General features: G+C 31.7%; 4 protein-coding genes across 6 annotated transcripts; 2 read left to right on the top strand and 2 right to left on the bottom strand.

Moving 5' to 3' along the window:
• The first annotated feature begins 86 nt into the window (after positions 1-86).
• LOC143340254 (PEST proteolytic signal-containing nuclear protein) lies at positions 87-1,732 on the top strand. 2 transcript variants are annotated; one of them, XM_076761989.1, is made up of 3 exons: positions 87-181; positions 760-959; positions 1,035-1,621. In XM_076761989.1, the coding sequence occupies exons 1-3, from the start codon at positions 145-147 to the stop codon at positions 1,275-1,277; spliced, it is 480 nt and encodes a 159-aa protein (XP_076618104.1). In that variant the 5' UTR covers positions 87-144; the 3' UTR covers positions 1,278-1,621. The 2 variants fall into 2 exon arrangements, with proteins under 2 accessions (XP_076618104.1, XP_076618103.1); XM_076761988.1 differs by lacking the exon at positions 87-181 and adding an exon at positions 480-510 and having other exon boundaries at positions 744-959; positions 1,035-1,732.
• Positions 1,733-1,740: 8 nt separating this feature from the next.
• On the bottom strand, positions 1,741-2,727 carry Rps26 (ribosomal protein S26). Its single transcript, XM_076761990.1, has 3 exons — positions 2,663-2,727; positions 1,942-2,250; positions 1,741-1,815 (listed from the first exon to the last, which is right to left on the bottom strand). Exons 1-3 carry the CDS (start codon positions 2,663-2,665, stop codon positions 1,783-1,785), a joined length of 345 nt encoding a protein of 114 aa, XP_076618105.1. The 5' UTR covers positions 2,666-2,727; the 3' UTR covers positions 1,741-1,782.
• A 404-nt stretch (positions 2,728-3,131) lies between these two features.
• Positions 3,132-4,152, top strand: Ave (sterile alpha motif domain-containing protein aveugle). Its single transcript, XM_076761991.1, has 3 exons — positions 3,132-3,458; positions 3,591-3,704; positions 3,811-4,152. Exons 1-3 carry the CDS (start codon positions 3,420-3,422, stop codon positions 3,985-3,987), a joined length of 330 nt encoding a protein of 109 aa, XP_076618106.1. The 5' UTR covers positions 3,132-3,419; the 3' UTR covers positions 3,988-4,152.
• A 1,960-nt stretch (positions 4,153-6,112) lies between these two features.
• Positions 6,113-20,101, bottom strand: LOC143340245 (RYamide receptor). Of its 2 annotated transcripts, none has more exons than XM_076761968.1 (10): positions 19,394-20,101; positions 10,420-10,486; positions 10,097-10,299; positions 9,726-9,874; positions 9,178-9,299; positions 8,143-8,357; positions 7,541-7,641; positions 6,847-6,937; positions 6,669-6,787; positions 6,113-6,604 (listed from the first exon to the last, which is right to left on the bottom strand). In XM_076761968.1, exons 2-10 carry the CDS (start codon positions 10,484-10,486, stop codon positions 6,346-6,348), a joined length of 1,326 nt encoding a protein of 441 aa, XP_076618083.1. In that variant the 5' UTR covers positions 19,394-20,101; the 3' UTR covers positions 6,113-6,345. The 2 variants fall into 2 exon arrangements, with proteins under 2 accessions (XP_076618083.1, XP_076618082.1); XM_076761967.1 differs by having other exon boundaries at positions 19,404-20,100.
• Between the last annotated feature and the right edge of the window lie 301 nt (positions 20,102-20,402).

Below are 20,402 nucleotides of genomic sequence, written 5' to 3' on the forward strand. Positions count from 1 at the left end.
ACTCACTTTGTACATACATGTATAGAGAGTTGGCTAGAACTGCTACTTATGATACGAACACTAGAGTGAAGTAAACCGCAGTTACTAACGTTAAATTGCTTCAGATCGGTCGATTTCGCATTGCGTCCAAAGAAAATCAGAAAAATGTCGAAGAGGAATCCAGAGGACGAATATAGAAAAGGTTTTATTCATTTTATTTATTATCGTATCACTTGTATTAGGTGAAATAACATTTACTTTCTACTGTGTTAAAGCTCTATCGTGGTCTATTTTCAATTTCTTTTCTCTATTGATTTCGTGTCTACAATCTTTAATGTGGATAAGGCGAATTTTGAATACATAATTTATAGAATCGAAGCAACACGAGACAATTGTAAGAGAAAATTGAATGTTCGAAGTGTATTTCACTACCTAAATCTCGTTTCTTACTTTTCATGTACCATTTTTGGGTGCACGCATCCTACAACCATGTGCCAAAGGATGTATCACATTAATAAAAACGGAATGAAAGTTAGCCTTATCTAATAAAATTATCAAGTAAATATGTATTGTATGCTGTATCATTCTAAATAACTATAGAACATGTATGTCGTTTATAAACTTATTTCTCTTCATTTGTCTACTCAATTTATTTTAAATTTAATTCAGATGGCTAGAATTACAAGGATCTTGTACTAAGCATGCCGCTTATATATTTCCGGTTAAAGAAACAATGTTGTTTAACTTGATCTGAACTTTGCCAGTGTTTGACGTTGTCAGGGTCAAGTGTCTACAGAGCAGAGGACTCCAGGGGGGATGACAGAGGAAGAGATCGCTCTCCACTTAGATCGGATGACCGTTGCGAGACTACCAGCTACAATCAGACTGATGCAAAGAAGCAAAAGCTGGCATTTGCATTTGGGAAAAAAGGTGGAGCGGAACAAAAGAAGGGCATTCAAATAAAATTAGGTTCAACATCGGTAAGTAAATAATATGCAAATAAAGTTCTTCGTATGCATGTTGCATGTTAAAACAGTTGAAATATTTTTTTCTAGAAACCTACTGTAAAACCAACACCAGTACAAAGGCCAACAGTGGCATCAGTATTTAATACTGACGAGGAGGATGAACCTGAAGAAATGCCAGCAGAAGCAAGAATGAGAATGCGAAATATTGGTCGAGAAACACCAACCTCGGCAGGTCCAAATTCATTTGGTAAAACAAAGCAAGGATTTTGTGACTCTAAAAAGATATTTGAGAAAACGCTCAAGAAAGCAATGGAAGAAGCAAATAAATGATTCCTTCCTTAATATGCTATGCAATTATTGTTAATTGTATATTAATTTTACATGAAATGCAACAATTAATAGTGAGATTCTTGCTACAGTTATATGCAGAATATTTTTATCAATTTTATGCATCTTATTGGCAGAAACTATATACAAAGTCTTATTTCTCATTTTTCACATTTCTCGTCCCATTCTAAAATTCAATTGAACATTAGCTACTTGCTGGTAATAGCTAATATTATGTTTGCACTTGAGATGTATTGTTTTACCATGTAAATCGTAAACAAGTATACATATGTAATAAAATTATGCTACGTAATTTGTACTGTTCATTACCATCATGTTAATTCTGAATCAGGTAATAATTAATAAAAAAAGTTGATAAAATTACTTCTTTAGATATAGGAAAGTAATGAAATAATTTATCTTGTAACATGTAGGAACATACAATACAAATAAAAGAAAACCCAAGTCGATTTTATTTTTTTATTTTTACTTAAAATTTACATGGTTATTATTTCCTGTTTTGCTGTCCTTGACGCAAATCCTATACCAAAGAACAAACAAATACTGAATTAGTTCAATGAGGATTAACTGTTAAAAAAGATTATTAACACTTCGAAAAATTCGAACAAAACGCTTATTTCTATATCGATATATTTTTAATAATTACCCTTGGGAAATTGCGGACTGGAGGAGTTCTAATGCGACGATTTGCTTTCGATCTATTACGAACCACTTTAGAGTGAATAGCACAAGAAACACAGTAATGTAACTTAGCATATAATTTTGGAAGCTGATATGCAGAATAAAAGCTTGCTTCTGTTATGTCTCTAACAGCAGCTGCTTCCACAATGTTACGAATAACAAACTTCTTGATCGCTTTATCTTTTGGTACACATCGTGCACAATTAGTACAACGAACAGGATTTACATGGCCACGACCATGTTTAGCACGTCCACCGTTTCTGCGTTTGCAGGTCTGAAAAATAAAAAAAGCGAAGCGCGTCAAGTGTCTTGTTGAAACTTTGCAATTAAATATTTTTAGCGGTATTGCATATGGAGGTTAGGATCAGTAATTTAATGGCGTTTAATATTTTTTGGCAAAAATATAAATAACATATATGATATTTTATAGAAATTAAACATTATATTTGTATAATTTATAAATTCATGTTAAAAAAAGATATATTTTATATAAACACAATGACAACCACATGGTTCGTAGTCATTCAACACTTGTATTTCATGAATGTGTCACAATTAATATTAAACATATTCTTCAAAACAAAGACTTCTTAATATTATATCAATAAAACTAATTATCATAAAAGTATACTATGCACAATACGATAAACTAATGAAATTACAAACGATAAATAACTATCAGTTACCATTTTGTATCGTTAGCTACAGAAGAAGGGTCAGGATCGGAACACGTTTAATGGTAATACTGAAGTTTGCGAGTCAAATCAGTGTACTTCCGTTTATAAAAAATGTTAGTATTTAATTTTGAATTATTTGAACACATTATTCGTATGCTTTAATTGCATTTGAATTAATTCAATATAATATAAGACATTTGGATGTGATTAAAATCTTGAATTATAAATTTAGAACTCTTCAATAATATTTTTTTATTTTTAATAGTACATTTTTAAATATATGTGTATATATTTTTTGTCAATAAAGAATTTATGTTACTTATTTATATTAATATATTATGTAATTAAGCTAAGGTATTTAAAATAAATATTGTGGAGTTGCTGATAGTTGAAATGATTCGAATTTTCCGCCATTTTACAGATTCGAAGCATCTCACACTCTATCACTAGGTATCCAGAGGATTCATAAGCATAAAATACATGCGAGTGTTGTTTCTGTATGTTACTTTTGGTCTGTGTCGTAATTCACTACTTATTGACTTAAGTAGTTTTATATTGATCAAATAAAACGGGATTACAGTAATCGTAATTTTTAAAAATTCATTTATCTGTGTTTTACTTTTGCTTTGTACACTTTTACAATTAAGAAATTCCAAGTACTCCTTTAAAAAGAAAAGATTATGGCATTATTTTTCTGACTTACGTTTGTATATTCTTACAATTCAGTTTTGATTGCTCTAATTTGATATCTCGGTTTTTGAACATAATGGTGGAAGAAGTAGTTAACTCTATTAATAAACCAAAGGTATGTTAATTTTCTTGCAATATTAAATGTATAGAAATTTTTTTCAATCCCATTTTTGTACTTATTCAAAGCACTTTTGCATTTCTAAATAAGAATTGATTTTATATTAAATATAAGCATCAAATATTGCAGAATAAAACTGCTCGACCTCGTCCAGTTTATCTGTGGAATGTGTTAGATGTACAAAAATGGTTAAGGAGGCACTGTAGTGATTATTACCAATTATATCATGAAAAATTTTTATATGTAAGTATTTTAAGCAAAAGAATGCATATGTTCAATATTTGCTTCAAATACATTTTTGTATTTCTGACAATAAATGTAAGATTAACATTATACATGTTTATTTAAGCATGACATCACAGGTAGAGTATTGTTAAGAATAAATGAAAATATTTTATTGAGACTTGGAATTGATAATGAGCAACACAGAATGGATATATGGCGGGAGATAATGAAATTGCATCTTAAGACTGATATGTTAGAAATTAAAGATATTGAACGACGTAATAATATGAATTTTGATTAGTATGATAAATTCGAGATTAAATATGGGCAATAATTTGAACAAAGAAGCTTTATTTTTTATATTAATTTATACTAAGTGATATTTTATAATTTGTATTGTTAGTACTATACAATTAGCAATATGTAGAAAACTAAAATTATTGTATTAAATAAATAATTTTATACATATTTATAGCAAAGTATATTTAATATCCTAATTATAGTTTGATTTCCAAAAGTATAAGTAATAATGTATAGTTAAATATGAGAGATTAAAAGATACATGTTTATGAAAGCAAAAAAAAAATAATAATAACATAAGTAGAAAGTAATTGAAATTCAAATTGTTATTATTTGTTCATAACTAAATCATTAAAATACTTAAAAATATGATTCTTTTTAAACTGTTGTAATTGTTTTATGTATTTTTTGCTATTTTTTTGTTTTTACTAGTGTAATATGTGGATGGTTCATGGTGTGAATGTGACAAGATATGAGAGAAAGAGTGGTATGAAATTGGATGACTCAGAAGGTGAATTTCAGAGAGTACATGGGAGAGGTGATGCATGGTGAGGATGAGTGAAAAGAATGTAAGTAAATTAAGTTTGTTAATAAGTAATATTATGTAGTAATAAGAAAAGAGACATGGAAAGGAAAATGAGATGTAAGAGGTAATGTAGAATGAAGGGAAAAGTCCATATAATCCTAAGAGGATCATTAAAAATGAATACAATAAAATAGTGTAATATATTTCATTTGCATAAGTTGTTATTGTGAATTATTGATATATACTTTCCAATGCAGGAAATTTATAAAAATAATATATCAATCGTTTATTTAATAAAAAATAAAGTTTTTAATATTACAAATTTTTCATGTAACAATACAATATTTGAATACAAATTGACTTCTTGACCAGAAACATTTATTTATTATTTTAATGTTGTACATTTTGTCCTATCAATATTTTCTATATTTGAATGATATTACATACATGTTATTTATTATTTTTGTGGTATTTATGGATATTTGAAGAAGTAGATTTATACATTAAAATCTACATTACCCTGTTCATTATAATTTGATAGAAGAAGTGAATACACAAGTAATAGGAATACATTTGAGAGTATACATAGGTCTTTCATTTGTTATGTAACATTTATTATTTTTTTTATCATTATTATTTCATAACGAATTATATTTTTTGTAACTACAATAATGATAATTTAGTTACTCTATAATTTTTTTAACTGTATTATGAAACAGTTTTAAGAATATATCACATACATTGATAATGCTTTCTAATGTTTTTTCGAACTGCTAACTTGAATTATTCTATCCTCCATCTTGTCATAGCCTTGTGACATTTTTTCATTCACTTAGGTATTCGTCTCGACGATTCGTTTTCTCGATAAATATAGGCGCAGGAAAGAAAATTGAATATATTATATAATACAAGCTTAAAATAGTATAATTTCTTTACAAATTTTGTAAAGAAACATAATTACAATAACCCTTCGTATATAATTTTTGTATCCTATTCATTATATCTTTCCTGCAATTAAATATTTCTACGTGTTTTATTATTATAGTCCATTGTCGGATTTTTGGTCATTTTACGTTAAGTATGAAGAACGACTTAAATATAAATATTTTAAGCATTTTAATACAAATTTCATAATAATTGATCTAAGATATTCAAGATGATATTCACATATGTACAGGTATATATTATTAAAACAATAAGTACGAACTAATTGTAAGTACAATTATCTTTAAGTCGATACAAAAATTTTGTTTTTTTTTGCCAGTGACGAGTATAAGCAAGAATCAAAATAAGTAGAATAAAATAATGACAAATTATTTTATTAATATTTCGTTGGATATGGAAGAGATAATTGATGTATCTTTGTGTATTCACAATATGAGCCTTTCGTTATAAAAGTGATGTAAAAATATAAAATTTTGTATTTAAAGTCACCTATTTTTTCGTAGAATCTCCATTCAAATACATTCGATTACCTCTCGGAGTGCGTAACGAGTTACGTACAACCTGCACCAGTGTCTTGACTAAAATATTGTTGCAAGTTCACATTTTTAAAATTCGATAATCATGAAAGTAGTCACAGAAGAGATTATTTTTTAAGTAATGTTTATACTCTTTAAACACTCGATCAATTTATTTATCTGCGATTGTCAAACGCATACAATAAGTAAATTAGCAGTTACCAAAACAGAGATAAATGGATTTACATCATTTTCATAACGAATGGCTTACGTATGCAAACGAATCACGGAATTCGCATTTTTAACAGAATGCAATTTTCTTTTGTCACTGGCGCTATTTCATTCAATTGTACGACTCATCTAATTTTTAGTTCTACAGGCACAATTCTTCCATTTCGGGATTTTGTGCTTGTCTCTCTGATGGGAAAACATATAATTCTTCGTTCTTGTTCGATGACATCGAGCTATGTTTCTCTTGGCTATCACGCGTATGATTACCGATTCCCTTTTTTCTTTGTACAGACATTTGATGTTCATCGATGAACGAATTATTTGATTTTCTTGTCGGTACACTTCTTGAAAAAGATGACACGGTCGGATTACTGCCTAAAGTTGCGCGTTTCCACTCATATCTGTAAGGTTTTAAGGGTGGCTGTAAATGTATCACCTACGATAAAATTTGAATATCGGACATACCTAATGGAAGTGCGCGTACTTTGCGTTTTATTCGTGTCTGTATTATCGTTTGATGAATTTGTCGACCATTTGAGCAATTTGAAAGGATATCTTTGTTTGATCTCCATCTTGAATTTTTTCTGAAATATGCATAATGAGATGTAGAAATGGGATCCCGGTAATATTAATTAATACGTACGTTATATATGCCATAGATGAATGGATTGTAGCAACTGTTTGACATGGCCAGCCAATGAAGAAAAAACCATATATAATGGATATTTTCGTATCTGCAAATTAATTTCTATATAACATGTTGAGATATTGTGTATTCTATATAAATTAGTAAGATTAGCATTTTTAAGAATAATTTTTGTTACAATCAATATCAGATCGTAGTGTATATTCGTCCCGTTTTTGTAGTGTTCTTAGACTCTGTTTTACTTTATTCAGAAATAAGTTTAATGAATTAAGTATGTGCCATTTTGCTCGATGGTCTTCTATCTTTCTGGCAGCTGCATGATTTCTCTCTTGTAAAATTCCTGGGATTTATTAGCGAAGAACTGACCCAAGTGGTTTTTGTAAAACTTCGTGTTTGGTGAATTTACACTAAGAGTTCTACAAAAACCGAAACAGATGGTAATCGAAACGTGTTAGATCCGAATTATAGATGTTCTAAAAAATCGTAGCGATCGTTACGATGAATATCCAATATGAATATATTTATATTAAAACAAAAAACAGATGAAAAATTTATATTTTATTTACTTTACTTTATCACAACGAAAAATTAACCCAACTTAAATAAATAGTCAGTAAGCGCTTAACGTGCGTTTATTTCCTATAATCAGGATTGTGGTGTATTTTTCTGTAGTTCTTTGTAAATTACTCACTGGGTTATTTTTGGAAATAGATATTGGAAAATGCTGTACATTTGTTGAGGCAGCCAGCAAATTGCGAAAAGGGTCACGATAATAATTAACATTTTGATGACCTGAAAATGCGATAAACAACTTGTTTATTTAATAAGAAATGAGAATTGGCTAAATGATAGATTTTAGACGATACATCATTTAGATTTTAACGATCACTTTCTACATAGGATATATTTTAATTTGTGTAAATATTTTAAGGAATGATTCTACAGGTTAAAATTAGATGAAGGTAAAAAATGATGAAATTGCGTTTTGAGGAAAGTATTGTAATTAAGAAAAAAGATGGCATTTTGCATAAATTAAATTTAATCTCGTAATATGTGTTAGTGCAATTGGTTTGGTATTTCTCGACATGGAAAACTTGTTCGATTTAGTTTTCGAAATTTGGCATTTAAACAGTTAAGCCCCCATATTAGTTTCATTTATTTGTGTTGTTTCTCACATTTTATGGACAAAAATCTGGGGGCCGTAAAGTGTACAGTATTACATTGCAGTTATTTTCACTTTAGCTTTTGCATTTGAAGATTTCAGATGAATGTAAATGTTCCAAATTTTCGTACCCTCATTTTATTCCTCAACAGATTTGCATCTCGAGAATCTTCCGCGTTTCCAGGTGCTTTGTTGCCCCATAGTTTCAATACCACTCTTGCATAGACGTAAGATATAATTGAAAGCGGTATTAGATATTGCAAAACTATCAATGTCCCTGTGTAAAGTGTCATCAAAGGCTTGGAGATATTTATGTCCCGGCAGTACGGTTTCAATTCCCCTACATCTGTTAAAAAATTAGAAGATAGATTCATTAAACACAAATGCTGGCTAATAATTACGCGAATACCTTGTGTTCAAGTTTAAATTCATTTTCAATTGAATAAACAATCCATAATCTAGTGTTTGTCAACGTTAGGTACACAGCGACAAAGTAAATTTTAAAATAAACTAAGATGATAGCATAAATTATAATAGTCGGCATGTTTTTCGGATAGAAGATGAAGCGTCCTTTAAAACGAATTTTGTTTCAAGTCGATCACGTAATTAGTTCCGGAGATATAAAGCTTCGAAGCATTTCATTGTGCTTCATTCATAAACATGGAACACTCGTCGAAATTTTTAGAAATACTACGACCCTCTTTAATTCTAGGAAATGCGTACGCACGCGTAGTAAGTAGTAAATAGTATGCGTCGTTGACTACTGCGCAGTCACGTGTTTGGGGTAGGTCAGCACGATGCACGTGCGAGAGAGAGGTCCGACGCGTAAGACGGAGACGGTGATAGTGGAATTCGAACAATTATGCTTTTCTTTACACGACGATATCTCGAAAATGGAAAGTCGGATCGACGAAAATCAAAAACCATTTCAAAGAGGAAGCTTTGCTGCTTCTAACAGTGGCACAATTATTAATAAAACACAAGCGACTTCGGAATTGCACGAGTGTAAAGTTTGAGTGCTTTTAATACGGCTGTTTTATCATCGTATTATTGTTGAGAATAATTCTTAATAGAAAAACACACAATTGATATTGCAATAACAGAAAAAAATAATACGGCGAATATTAAAAAGTTAAATTCAACTTTTAGATATCTGGTAAACTTACCAGATTGATTATTTCTTATCATAGTGACTCGATGTGCAATTGCCGTTGGCACTGCCAAGCTTGCCGCGAGTACCCAAATTCCAACGATGATTTTTTTGGCCGTTAATTTGCTTGGCTTTGCTCTATTTGGAACAGTAATGTGCTTGAATAAGAGGAAAAAAATGATTATTAAGTTCGATGGTGAATTCTTCAAAAGAAGAATCGATGCCCATTAAATTAAAATTTCAAGATATTGTACTTCTATATATTCTTTATGAAAAATTGTTAATATCGAAGCTGCATTACTCTTGTCGCGAACAAACGATGTATTACATATTTCATATGGTTGTAATTTTACGAAGTAAATATTTAAAGAGGTAACACAGCTAAATCATAATAAAGATTGACATTAATTAATGGTAAAATCGACCGGAAGAAAGTAATGAAAAAGTGGAGTAAAACAGTAATGCCGGTATTGTGTTGATCAATAATAAATAGTAATGGATAATAACCATACCATGTTAAGCCGACGATGACTAAGCAATAAAGGGAATCATTAATCAACGTACCTGAGGGGTTTCAATATTGCTCGATGTCGATCAATTGCGATTGCCGTCAGTGTAAAAATTGAAACGTTGACAGAGAGAGTTTGCACAAATGTACAAAAGGGACACATAAAGTAGGGTAGATTCCATCTTTGTAGCAGGGCTGCTTGAAACTTCGAAAGAAACGACGTTATACAATTATGTTAAACGTGTTATATCTTTTATTATTACGATAAATTCAAAATTAAATAGAAATTTATTTAATAACACCTTTACTATCGATCAATTTTAGCTGTTTTTCTTTGATTATTTTATTTAATTGATCAAATTGTAAGCACTGTTTATATACTCATTACTGTTAAATAAATATACCTATGCCCAAGTGAGTGTCTTACCTGAAATGGAATCACGAACAAAGCTATGACGACGTCTGCTAATGCTAGGTTCCCTATAAAAATGTTTGTGACACTTTGCATATGTCTAGTTGTTGCGATTATCCACATGATAAGAAAGTTTCCCATTATTGCTAAAATAGATATACTCCCGTATAGTATAATGAAAATGGCGAGATTAAGAGATGTTACTTTGAAATCGTTGTCTGAAACATCAATGAAACATTGATATTAAATTAAATAACCGTGCAGAGTAATTGGGAGAATGTCAATTTCGTTTTTTTTTCATTCCATTGAAGTTTAGTCATAAATAATGTAATTCGTACTAGGTTCCTCTTCATAGTCCTCATAATCCTCTTCATAGTCTGAAATGTTCATAGTAGTAGTCTCCATCTGCAACAAGCCCAAAAGAATGACTAATTACGTAAATAAGGGAGCGTACAATCTATTTAAAATATCTATATTAGTATAATAATTAACACAAATTTCCTTGCAAAACCATTGCTTTTGATTAATGTTTATAAACAAAATTAGTTATTATAGATAGTAAAAAAAGGCGGTAAAATAAGTTCGACCGTAGGTCAATATAAGCGATGAGTGGATTAAAGTTGAGAAGGTAGAAAACGTCGAAGGCATGATTTATTCATTGAAATCGCGTTCGCTTCGTGTCAGCAAAGTTTAATAATTTCGAAACTGAAATAATTACTTTTATTTCATTCGTTTACTTGTTTTAAAGTTAGTAATAATAATTGGAACCGTCGAATGTAATTAATACACGAAAATATCATTAATTTTATATTGTTGAAAAACCTTAATTTTTTGGCTTTTTGACTTACATCACTTTCATAATCACAAGCAAGTGGTGTGCAGTGACGAGAAATTGGCTAGTTGGTCTGATCAGTTATAGTATAATCTCCTTCCTACAAACTCGAGAAGACCTTGCTCAATAGAAAGTAGATTATACTATAAATAATCAGACTTCGTAGCGAACTTCTCATTTCTGGACCGTAATTACATCGTAAGAGAGTTTAGCGTGGATTAAATTATAACATAAATTACAGAACAAACGAGTAGGTAGTGCTTGATACAGAATACAGCAAAAGAGGAAAATCGATTTATTTTCTGTTGTGCTATTAAAATAAAACAGAATACAGAGTGGAACAAGTAGTTGGAACTACTTCGATTTTACACTAAACCTATCATGATCGGTCAAATGACGATTTTTTAAATTTCGTTTAGAATTTCTAACATACAATGTTATTTTAGCGCCATTTAACATCACAACTTTCCTTGTAGTATATGTACAATGAATTTTTCAATATTCACTTCTATTCTTAAAAATTTGTATAAAGGGGTAATTTTTTTTTTGTCTCGTAACCGAGTGACCGACTGACTGACTGACGTAACGTTTACTATTTACTACGAGGTCAATGCCCTCGCGACGTAAACAATGAAAAGTAAAGTTTGCATCTTAAAATGTAAACCTGATTGTATTTGTGACACTTGGAATTCAATTAAAATTACACTACTTTTACAAATACCATAATGTAAAAGTTTCGTAAATATTTTTTTATTCTGCATACGTTTTTGTTTCTTGGTAAACAAAACTTTTGAAGCAGAAATCTTTCATTATTTAATCGATGTTAATTAATTTCAAACGTTATTGTTTACTTCTCTTTACAGACAGGGTTGACAAACAGATTTCATTAAGCTATTGTTATATAAATAACTGTGATTAAAGTAAAAATAAATCAATACCACTCAGTGGCTGCTATTGTCATGTTCATTTTAATTTTACGATACATTGACGTATATGTTTTCAATTTAAGGGCGATCTATTTATATTGCTTTAATTGAAATCGATCGAGGGATACCAACGCGAGATACTGCACATTTACATTTAATAATTACTTTTATCGATGTGGCGCTGTAATTATGCAGAAATTACGAAACCATTTTTTATGTTTATCTATAGTTATGCTTCGCAATGTATTAAGCTGTGTAAAGAAATTTTTCAACTTTTTATTCTCGATAATTTTTCGAGACTGACCTGGAAAGCGTAGATATAATAGAAAATTAATGTGAGTTTTTTCTTCCCGCATAAAAAATGAGAAATTCTGGTATAAACTGAAGCAATTTGTCAGCTCTCCTTACAAAGGGATATGAACGGCAAAATGTTTATTTTATAAAGATTTTCCACGATAATATCAGTGAAGAGTCTGAAGGAACTGAGACAAGTTGTAATTTTTCTCTAAGCGAATATACGAGAAATTCATACAGCGAAATGAAATTTAAATGCTTACAACTAGAAAATTTATGCACAGTAGTTTTCTGCATCAAAATAGACATGCTGCATATCGTATAGTTGATAAAATGCCTTGAATAAAAGTAAAGTTTAAACGAGAATAATGAACTTGCAGAATTTGATTTGTAGTTCACAATTTCTAGTCCTTTAGAGTTTAGTAAATGCAATTGATATTTATTATTTTGCCTTGTAAAAATTATCTTAAAATCCAAGTACATTACAATGTGCAACAAGTCTGTAGATGTTAAGGAGGAGTTCATTTATGTTTTCGTTTGAGGAACGACCGAGAAGAATGCAAGGTAAATGTAAGGACGTTATGTCGATCACAACATAATCGTCGCATTGGTCTACAATGTTATGACTTTAGAGTATATCACGGTCCCCAGAGATGCTTTGACAATACCTTGTTACTGCCATGCGTCCTGTGCACAATATGCACTTTGTGCTTGATAACGTGATTATGCCATTTGGGCAACGTAATACGAACGTGCAAGGGCCACTTTAATATGTGTGACGTCTTGTCTAAATGGACCACGTAGAAGAAAAGAGATTGAGAGACTCAGATGTAAATAAGATCACATAGATCACTTGAAGAAATTTAATTTTTTTTTAAATAGATTCCACACGCAAAAATGAAAGCGAGACAATTTGATACATTTGAAAGTAATACTGGGAAAGCTCTATAAAAACGCTGGCAACTTTCTTTATTTTACTGAAAAATACCATCAAAAACTGGCATCCTAACTAATGAGAGCGGTAGTTTTTTCCTCACTTTCTTTTCAATTTTACGCGTATTCGTTTCGTAGAGTTTCCTGTCACGGACAACCCTATTCTTGAATTTTAGTGAGCTAATGGAAACGTGATATCTGTTTAAAATATACAGGGTGTTCGGCCATTCGTGGGAAATATTTTAATGGGAGATTCTAGAGGCTAAAATAAAACCAAAATCAAGAATATCAATTTTTTGATTGAGGTTACGTTAAAAAGTTATTAAAAAATTAAATTAAAAAATTTCAAATCATTCACGGAAAAATTATTTTTTGTTGCAGGTGTCAATTACAATCATTTCTAGTGAATAGACGTACCTAAGAATTCCTACACACTTTCGAGAAAAAAATTTGAGTAGTGGTTAAATTTTTCGAAAAATTAAAAAATTTCAAATCGTTTTAAAAAAATTATTTTTAGTTGCAGGGGTCAATTACAATCATTTTTGGTCATTACATATACCCCCGAAATCCTACGCATTTTCGAGAAAAAAATTCCTCACCGAAAATATAATTTCTGGCCAGAAATGTTTGCCCGAAATTTCATGCAAATCTTTAAAACGTCATAACTTTAGAACGGATTGGCCGATTTTAATGTTTAAAAAAGCAAACTACGCGTATTTTGGTGGAGAATATGTAGAAATCGTAAAAATATTCGAAAAGTTGCTCCTTGACCCCGGAAAATGAGAAAAACTTGATAAAAATGGTCCTATTTTCAAACAGCCATAATTTCTACAATAGTGAATATATTTCAATGAAATTTTTTTCTGAAGTAGACCTCATGGGTACCTACAAAAAAGTATTAGACAACTTTTCTGTAGGGCGTCAAACAAAATTACTAAAAATGAAAAAGGAATTTTTAAGAAAAATCGACAGGGGGTAGGTGCCTAAATTTTTCGGCAAAAAAAAATTTTTTCAAATCATTCTGAAAAAATTATTTTCAGTTGCGGGGGTCAATTACAATCATTTATGGTCATTATACATACCCCCGAAATCCTACGCAGTTTCGAGAAAAAAATTTATTACCGAAAATTTAATGTCTGACCATACCGTTGATATGTTTCACTGAAATTTCATGCATATCTTTAAAACATCATAACTTCTGAACGGATTGGCCGATTTTAATGTTTAAAAAAGCAAACTACGCGTATTTTGATGGAGAATATGTAGAAATCATAAAAATATTCGAAAAGTTGATCCTTGACCTCACAAAATGAGAAAAACCCCATAAAAATGGTTAAATTTTCAAACTTCCATAACTCCTACAATAGTGAATATATTTGAATGAAACTTTTTTCTGTAGTAGAGCTCATGGGTACCTACAAAAAAGTATTACACAACTTTTCCATAGAGCGTCAAACAAAATTACTGAAAATGTAAAACGAATTTTTAAGAAAAATCGACAGGGGGTAGGTGCTGAAATTTTTCGGCAAAATTAAAAAGTTTCAAATCGTTCTGAAAAAATTATTATTGGTTGCGGGGGTCAATTACAATAATTTTTGGTCAATAGACATACCCCCGAAAACCTACGCACTTTCGAGAAAAAAATTCGAGGTGCTGGTCAAATTTTTCGACAAAATTAAAAAATTTCAAATCGATTTAAAAAAATTAGTTTTAGTTGCAGGGGTCAATTACAATCATTTTTGGTGAATAGACATACCCCCGAAATCCTACATCCTTTAAAAAAAAAAATTCTTTAGCGAAAATATATTGTGTGGCCAGAAATGTTTCCCCGAAATTTCATGCGTATGTTTAAAAAATCATAACTTCCGGACGCATTGATGGATTTTAATGATTCAAAATCCAAATAATGCGTATTAATGGAGTTCTAAAGCTCCAGAAAAATGGGCCGAAAGAATACATTGGATGTAAGGTCTACTCTTTAACGTTAACAACTTTTTAACGAAGCCTCAATCAACAAATTAGTATTCTTTATTTTCGTCTTATTTTAGCCTGTAGAATCTCTCATTAAAATTTTTCCCAGGAGTGATCAACACCCTTTATAAAAACCTTTAGATTGGTAAAACAAATCAAAGTATATGTATATGTGAATATCTCTGTTTTCGTTTACGAGTTTTTGACATCGGTGATTTTTTTAACTGCTCGTTTACCCAGTGTTTGGAAAATTGCGTTTTGAAAGAAATTAATAACAAAATTAACGTTATTCCATAATTTATCTCTATTTCGATTGCGACATGTTAAAATCTGCATACCTAACGAGAGGCAATCGAGTGGAAAAAAACAAGGAAATATTACGTGTACCGGTCGATTATTCGTATCACATATTTCGTAATTCGTGAAAATAAACAGCACAGAAATTTAATTGATTTGATTTTCACCTTGAATCAAGCATTAACGAGACGCAGTCGATCTTCAAATCTTAGAAAGTTCTTGTTGCTTCTCTCAGAGAACATTCAATTGTGCGGTTTCGAGTAAATGGAAAATTTGAATTTACGAGTATTTGTCATTCGTAAATATTTATCAATCCACATAACAATGCGCGAAGGTTATCCAATGCACGTGGAGCGACGCGAAACCTCACGCGTCGAATTTCCAGTTTTGCACGTTCCGCTTTTATTCCGATGAGAAAGTTTTTATTTAATTTACGCATACAACTGAAAGTGTACTGTAATTGATCGTTGAATCCCAAGTATGAACATTCCGATTTATCAATATTCACTGGAATTTATTTTTTAGCGTTTAATAATGATTTAGATTTCGTACTTCACAGTGTAACTTTAACAGTTGACAAATATCGATCGCTATCACGTAATTATGCATGATTTTACCAATTCAGTCGCCATGTCAACATTTCCTAAACTCAGTGACGTAGCTAGAGTTAGTGTACAATAGAGCATCGATTATTGCACGAGAGTTTTGATTATTGAATGCTGTCGACAAATGGAGGCAATAGTCACTAACAAGGAGGGTTCAAAATCTTAAAGTTACTGATTTAATTGAAGATTGGTACACTGGTAGCTTTCGAAACATTTTTTACGAAAGTATACTGCAACGCGATGTTAGCATTATTGCAACTGAAAAAGGTAGTGTAAGGAAAAAAATTCAGGTGTGCAGTTTTTACGACACGTCTTTTTGTAATGGACATTAGGGACATTTATATCAACCATATTACGATTCCCGGACTTACGAAATAACTTGATTGATTCAACATTGTATACACATTTTTAACGTTCCATTGTCTGCGAAACAGTGTCACGTATATCAAAAAGAAACCAACGAGAAATGAAATAGTCTTATGTTTAAGAGAAATATTTGGCATCGATTTATCTGCGCCTTTTTACAAATGAATGTAGCGTTTTGTAAACACGTTTCCTTGCAATACAATAGTGCAATAATTGACACGACTGTGGAAAAATAAGTTTGATCCGATTGAAAGGGTTTAAATCGTATAAGTCGCATAGTCTTTGGAGTTATCAGATTACATATTCTTTGTGTTGTGGAATATTTTAAAAGGCGGGAGTTACAAAGATTAACGAACCTGTAAAACGAACTTGATGAATAGGAGATCTGGTTTCCTACAGTACAAAGAGTGCTCCTTTAATAATCCTTATTGGATTTCTCTTTCGTCTTTTATTTTTGCACCAAAGCAGTCATTTTACGGAATAAAAATGGCAGTTCGGAAGTGGTATTAAAACATCTCAATTATCAAAACAATGAGGCTTTGTCCGAAAGCTTAACTCTATTGCAATTTGATACGTATACCTATTAACTTGAATAGAGAAATAATTATATATTATCGTTCTGAATACAATTGCTAAATAATTAAACTGATTAATTTTACGAAGAGTTTAAAGTCTCGAAGAGAACTTCCTTCCAGTCTTCTGTCTTCAAGGGTCATGTTCTCTTACCCAGATCTACCGTTTCTAATTATTTTCTTTACGAAGATACGGCTTACTCACATTAGTTATGTCCTTCAAACACAGTTTGTTTAATTTAAACGACGTTTCATCGTTGCAACGGACAAAGATTTATTCCTCCGCAAATTTAATTTTCAAGTAACTTCGGCCGCAGTTAATTTTCTATTTCTCTTATTCTTTAACGTAGTAAGTCTATCTCATTTCCTGGTGCACATCTGTCGACTTGATCCTGTTTTTGAAACATGTTTTTCTTAGTATTTTTGGAAATTTTTTATTTTACTGTCTTTCACAGGAATAGAATATCCTTCCATTAAGAAAGTTCTTGTAAATTTCTTTGCGCGTAGCTTTTTTTGATCTTGAAATTAAATTAAAATTCCACAAAAAATTGTTAGGCTTTATTAGCGGTTTGTAAGTTTTTCAGAGATCTATATACATCATAATTTTAATAACTAATCTGCAATTTTATTAATTACGTTTCAACTGCACCATCAAAGTCGTAATAAAATCTTGCACATTCATATTTCACGTTGTTTACAAATACTTCGTTTAGTGTAGAAACCAGTCAATCAGTCGTGTTTCTATTGTTTCGTAGTACTATGGTACTCGAGTTAAAATGTCTCTAACGAAGGCGCTTTTACTCAAACGGTATTACGGTTTATTATAAATTTAGATGGTGTTAAACATTCGTGGGCAACTATTTTAGATACCTATTCAAAGTTACTTTATGCACATTAGTCGCGACGTTCTGGAAACTCGGCAGGCAGTATTGTTGATCTTAAAATAGTTTCTCGAAGAAAAACTGGAATCATAACAGTGGTAATTGCCCAGTGACCTGAGCAACCATTATCGTAAATTATACATATATTGTTATTTTATTAGCACCGTGAGTGTTCGCGTATCGACGTCTTGGTGTCTATACGACTATAATCCAGAGACCACAAGCACGTAATCTACATACGGTTTAGTCGCTTCATACCGAGTGGTGTTTAGATTCAAAATTACTAGTTCTCTCAACCTTTTCTACATCATCGAAGAAGGGTATTTAAATCACCCAATCTTAACTCCAAATACGTTTTCTCTTCCTACTTTTCTTCTGACCTGAATCTATATTATTCTAAAAACTAGACCGGGATTTCTTCTTTACAGTTCATATTTTCTCTAAAAGCACAGCATTTACCTTCTGAGATGAATATTTCTGACTCCGCAGCCACTCGAATAACAGGAATGCAAGAGTTATAAATTGAACTGTCACTTACTTGTTGCAATTGTCAAATATTATGTTTGTTTATATTAAAGTTGGAATTCGTAACAGTGATGCATGTTCTTCGTACGCGTGGAAAAAGAATATTATTATTTTGACGTTTTGATTTTGTTTCCGTTTAAAAATACATTTCTTTCTAAAACTGCGTGTGAAAATAACGTGCACATTATCGTCGCGATACAAGTGCAAGCATGAGAGAAACGTGTGCATGTATCGAGGCTCATGTCCTTAAGTGAATAAACCACATCAGTCTGTCACAATCTCGCGTTAGACACTTGAGCAGTTAGTAAAGGAAATTTGATTTACCTCATTGAGGTTGATAGGATAATTATATAAAACTTGCACTCCTAAGCACGGAGTACTTAATCGTAAACATAGTACATATATATTAAAGTTTGCAAGCGGGACAAACAACAAATTTTCGCTTTTCAGTCGAATATATTGAAACAGACTCTGAACATCAAATTAATAACTATTACTTTTTCTCCGGTTTAAAGTTTTAAAAATAGATCGTGGAAAGTATTAAATGTAGAGGAGACGATACAAATTATTAATCATCGAATATCATCAATTCCGTTTCTCGGATAATTAGAAAATATACGCGCAAACAAAAATCGAAATTGGACAACAATTAGTTTAATTTTGAAATGTGCTATCTTTTTGTCCTGCGGTGTGTAGTGGATCCTGGTTTAGTCACGTTTTATTGTTCGATCAGTTTTTATATTTCGAAGAGTTCGGAACAAACGAACAGTCGGAAAAAGGTGGAAAAAATTTCAAATAACTATGTGCAAAGAATATTTTTCAATGAAGTCTGATGCTGTATGAGACCACTAATAAATGTAGGGCAAAACACGATCTTCTTGTTAACGTTTATAGCCCGGGAGAAAGAATATACAAGGTGGTTCCTAGAATTTATCGTGAATATATATTTTCCCTGTTTTACTTTATAGTTTTGTTTTATTATTTTTATATTTAAAAAAAATAATTTCCTCGTATTATTTGCTTAAATGAAGGACCGATTTAATATAGAATCTGAAGAACTATGTTACTCAAAGTTACGCATGAAACAAACACACGAAAAATGCTACTTACGGTAGCTCACGGTGGACTTCTCTGGATGTTCCTTCACGGGCGAGTATTTTCGCGCGACAACTGCAATTTACGGTTTGTGAATCTGGCACGTTACGAGCCCGACATTGCTTGCTCCGTCGGGAGAAAGAATTTCAATTACGATCAATTGTTCTTTCACGATTTTCACTATCAACAGCGACTACACTTTCGTTTCTATTACATTATTCTCCGTTCCCAAAGGTACTGCGTTCAATCTACGATGTAAAAACGTTCGTAGCCGATACATTAAGCGACACGGGTTACTGCATATTTATTTACGAGTTGATCGCGAATGAAAGAACAGAGGATCTCCGATCTTGTCGCTTATCCCGCGCGACGTCAGCGACGTAATCTCGGGAACGTGCAAAAATTTCGAATACTTTTATCCCGGGTCGCGGCTCCGATTCGACGCGAAGACTGAATGCCCCCATGGTTTAGCAACGTGGCTGCAACGTGACTAAGAAATTCCGTAATTTCGTCCAAAGTTTCGAAAAGTTACACGCGCCGCTTCGCCGTCAGTGTGTTCCAATTATACACGCGCCGCGTTGGCGAACTTCGTCCGCAGAAAACACGTGCTCGCCTTTATTACGATTGATGTTTCAGGTGAACCTGTTCCACTCGACAGAAAAAAATCGTGACTTGATCGGTTGTACGCGACGATTGAACGTTGACAGCGGAACAATCAAAGGGCTGCGATGTCACATCGATCTCTCAAATTAAATCAAATTTATTCGACCTCTAAAGAATGAAATTCCATTTGTTTAATTTTCTACGCGAAAGCTCGGAGGTCCCCGGGTGTCCTTTCTGTTTGTTTCGTCGTTAGAATTTAAATGTACGGGATAAATTGAATTTTTCGTATCGTACGGACGAAATTCGGGGCGTTTCGCGTCATTTCGATCGATGGGACACGATCGATCGCGATCGAAGAGGAATTCGGTAGATGCGCGCTTTCCGAGTACTCGCGACGAAATGCCGTGAATTTTCAGGATGT

The sequence above is a fragment of the Colletes latitarsis genome, chromosome 3 (assembly GCF_051014445.1).
Source record: "Colletes latitarsis isolate SP2378_abdomen chromosome 3, iyColLati1, whole genome shotgun sequence".
Classification (NCBI taxonomy): Eukaryota; Metazoa; Arthropoda; class Insecta; order Hymenoptera; family Colletidae; genus Colletes; species Colletes latitarsis.

Coding starts and splice junctions, on each gene's coding strand:
- Rps26 (XM_076761990.1), bottom strand. Junction 1,816..1,941: donor CAGTCCGCAATTTCCCAAGG/GTAATTATTAAA, acceptor TCTTTGGTATAG/GATTTGCGTCAAGGACAGCA.
- LOC143340254 (XM_076761988.1), top strand. CDS start 481: ATGTATCACATTAATAAAAACGGAATGAAA. Junction 511..743: donor TTAATAAAAACGGAATGAAA/GTTAGCCTTATC, acceptor GAACTTTGCCAG/TGTTTGACGTTGTCAGGGTC. Junction 960..1,034: donor TAAAATTAGGTTCAACATCG/GTAAGTAAATAA, acceptor ATTTTTTTCTAG/AAACCTACTGTAAAACCAAC.
- LOC143340245 (XM_076761968.1), bottom strand. CDS start 10,486: ATGGAGACTACTACTATGAACATTTCAGACTATGAAGAGGATTATGAG. Junction 9,875..10,096: donor TGTTCGTGATTCCATTTCAG/GTAAGACACTCA, acceptor TTTCTTTCGAAG/TTTCAAGCAGCCCTGCTACA. Junction 8,358..9,177: donor GATAAGAAATAATCAATCTG/GTAAGTTTACCA, acceptor ATTTTTTAACAG/ATGTAGGGGAATTGAAACCG.
- Ave (XM_076761991.1), top strand. CDS start 3,420: ATGGTGGAAGAAGTAGTTAACTCTATTAATAAACCAAAG. Junction 3,459..3,590: donor ACTCTATTAATAAACCAAAG/GTATGTTAATTT, acceptor CAAATATTGCAG/AATAAAACTGCTCGACCTCG. Junction 3,705..3,810: donor ATCATGAAAAATTTTTATAT/GTAAGTATTTTA, acceptor TGTTTATTTAAG/CATGACATCACAGGTAGAGT.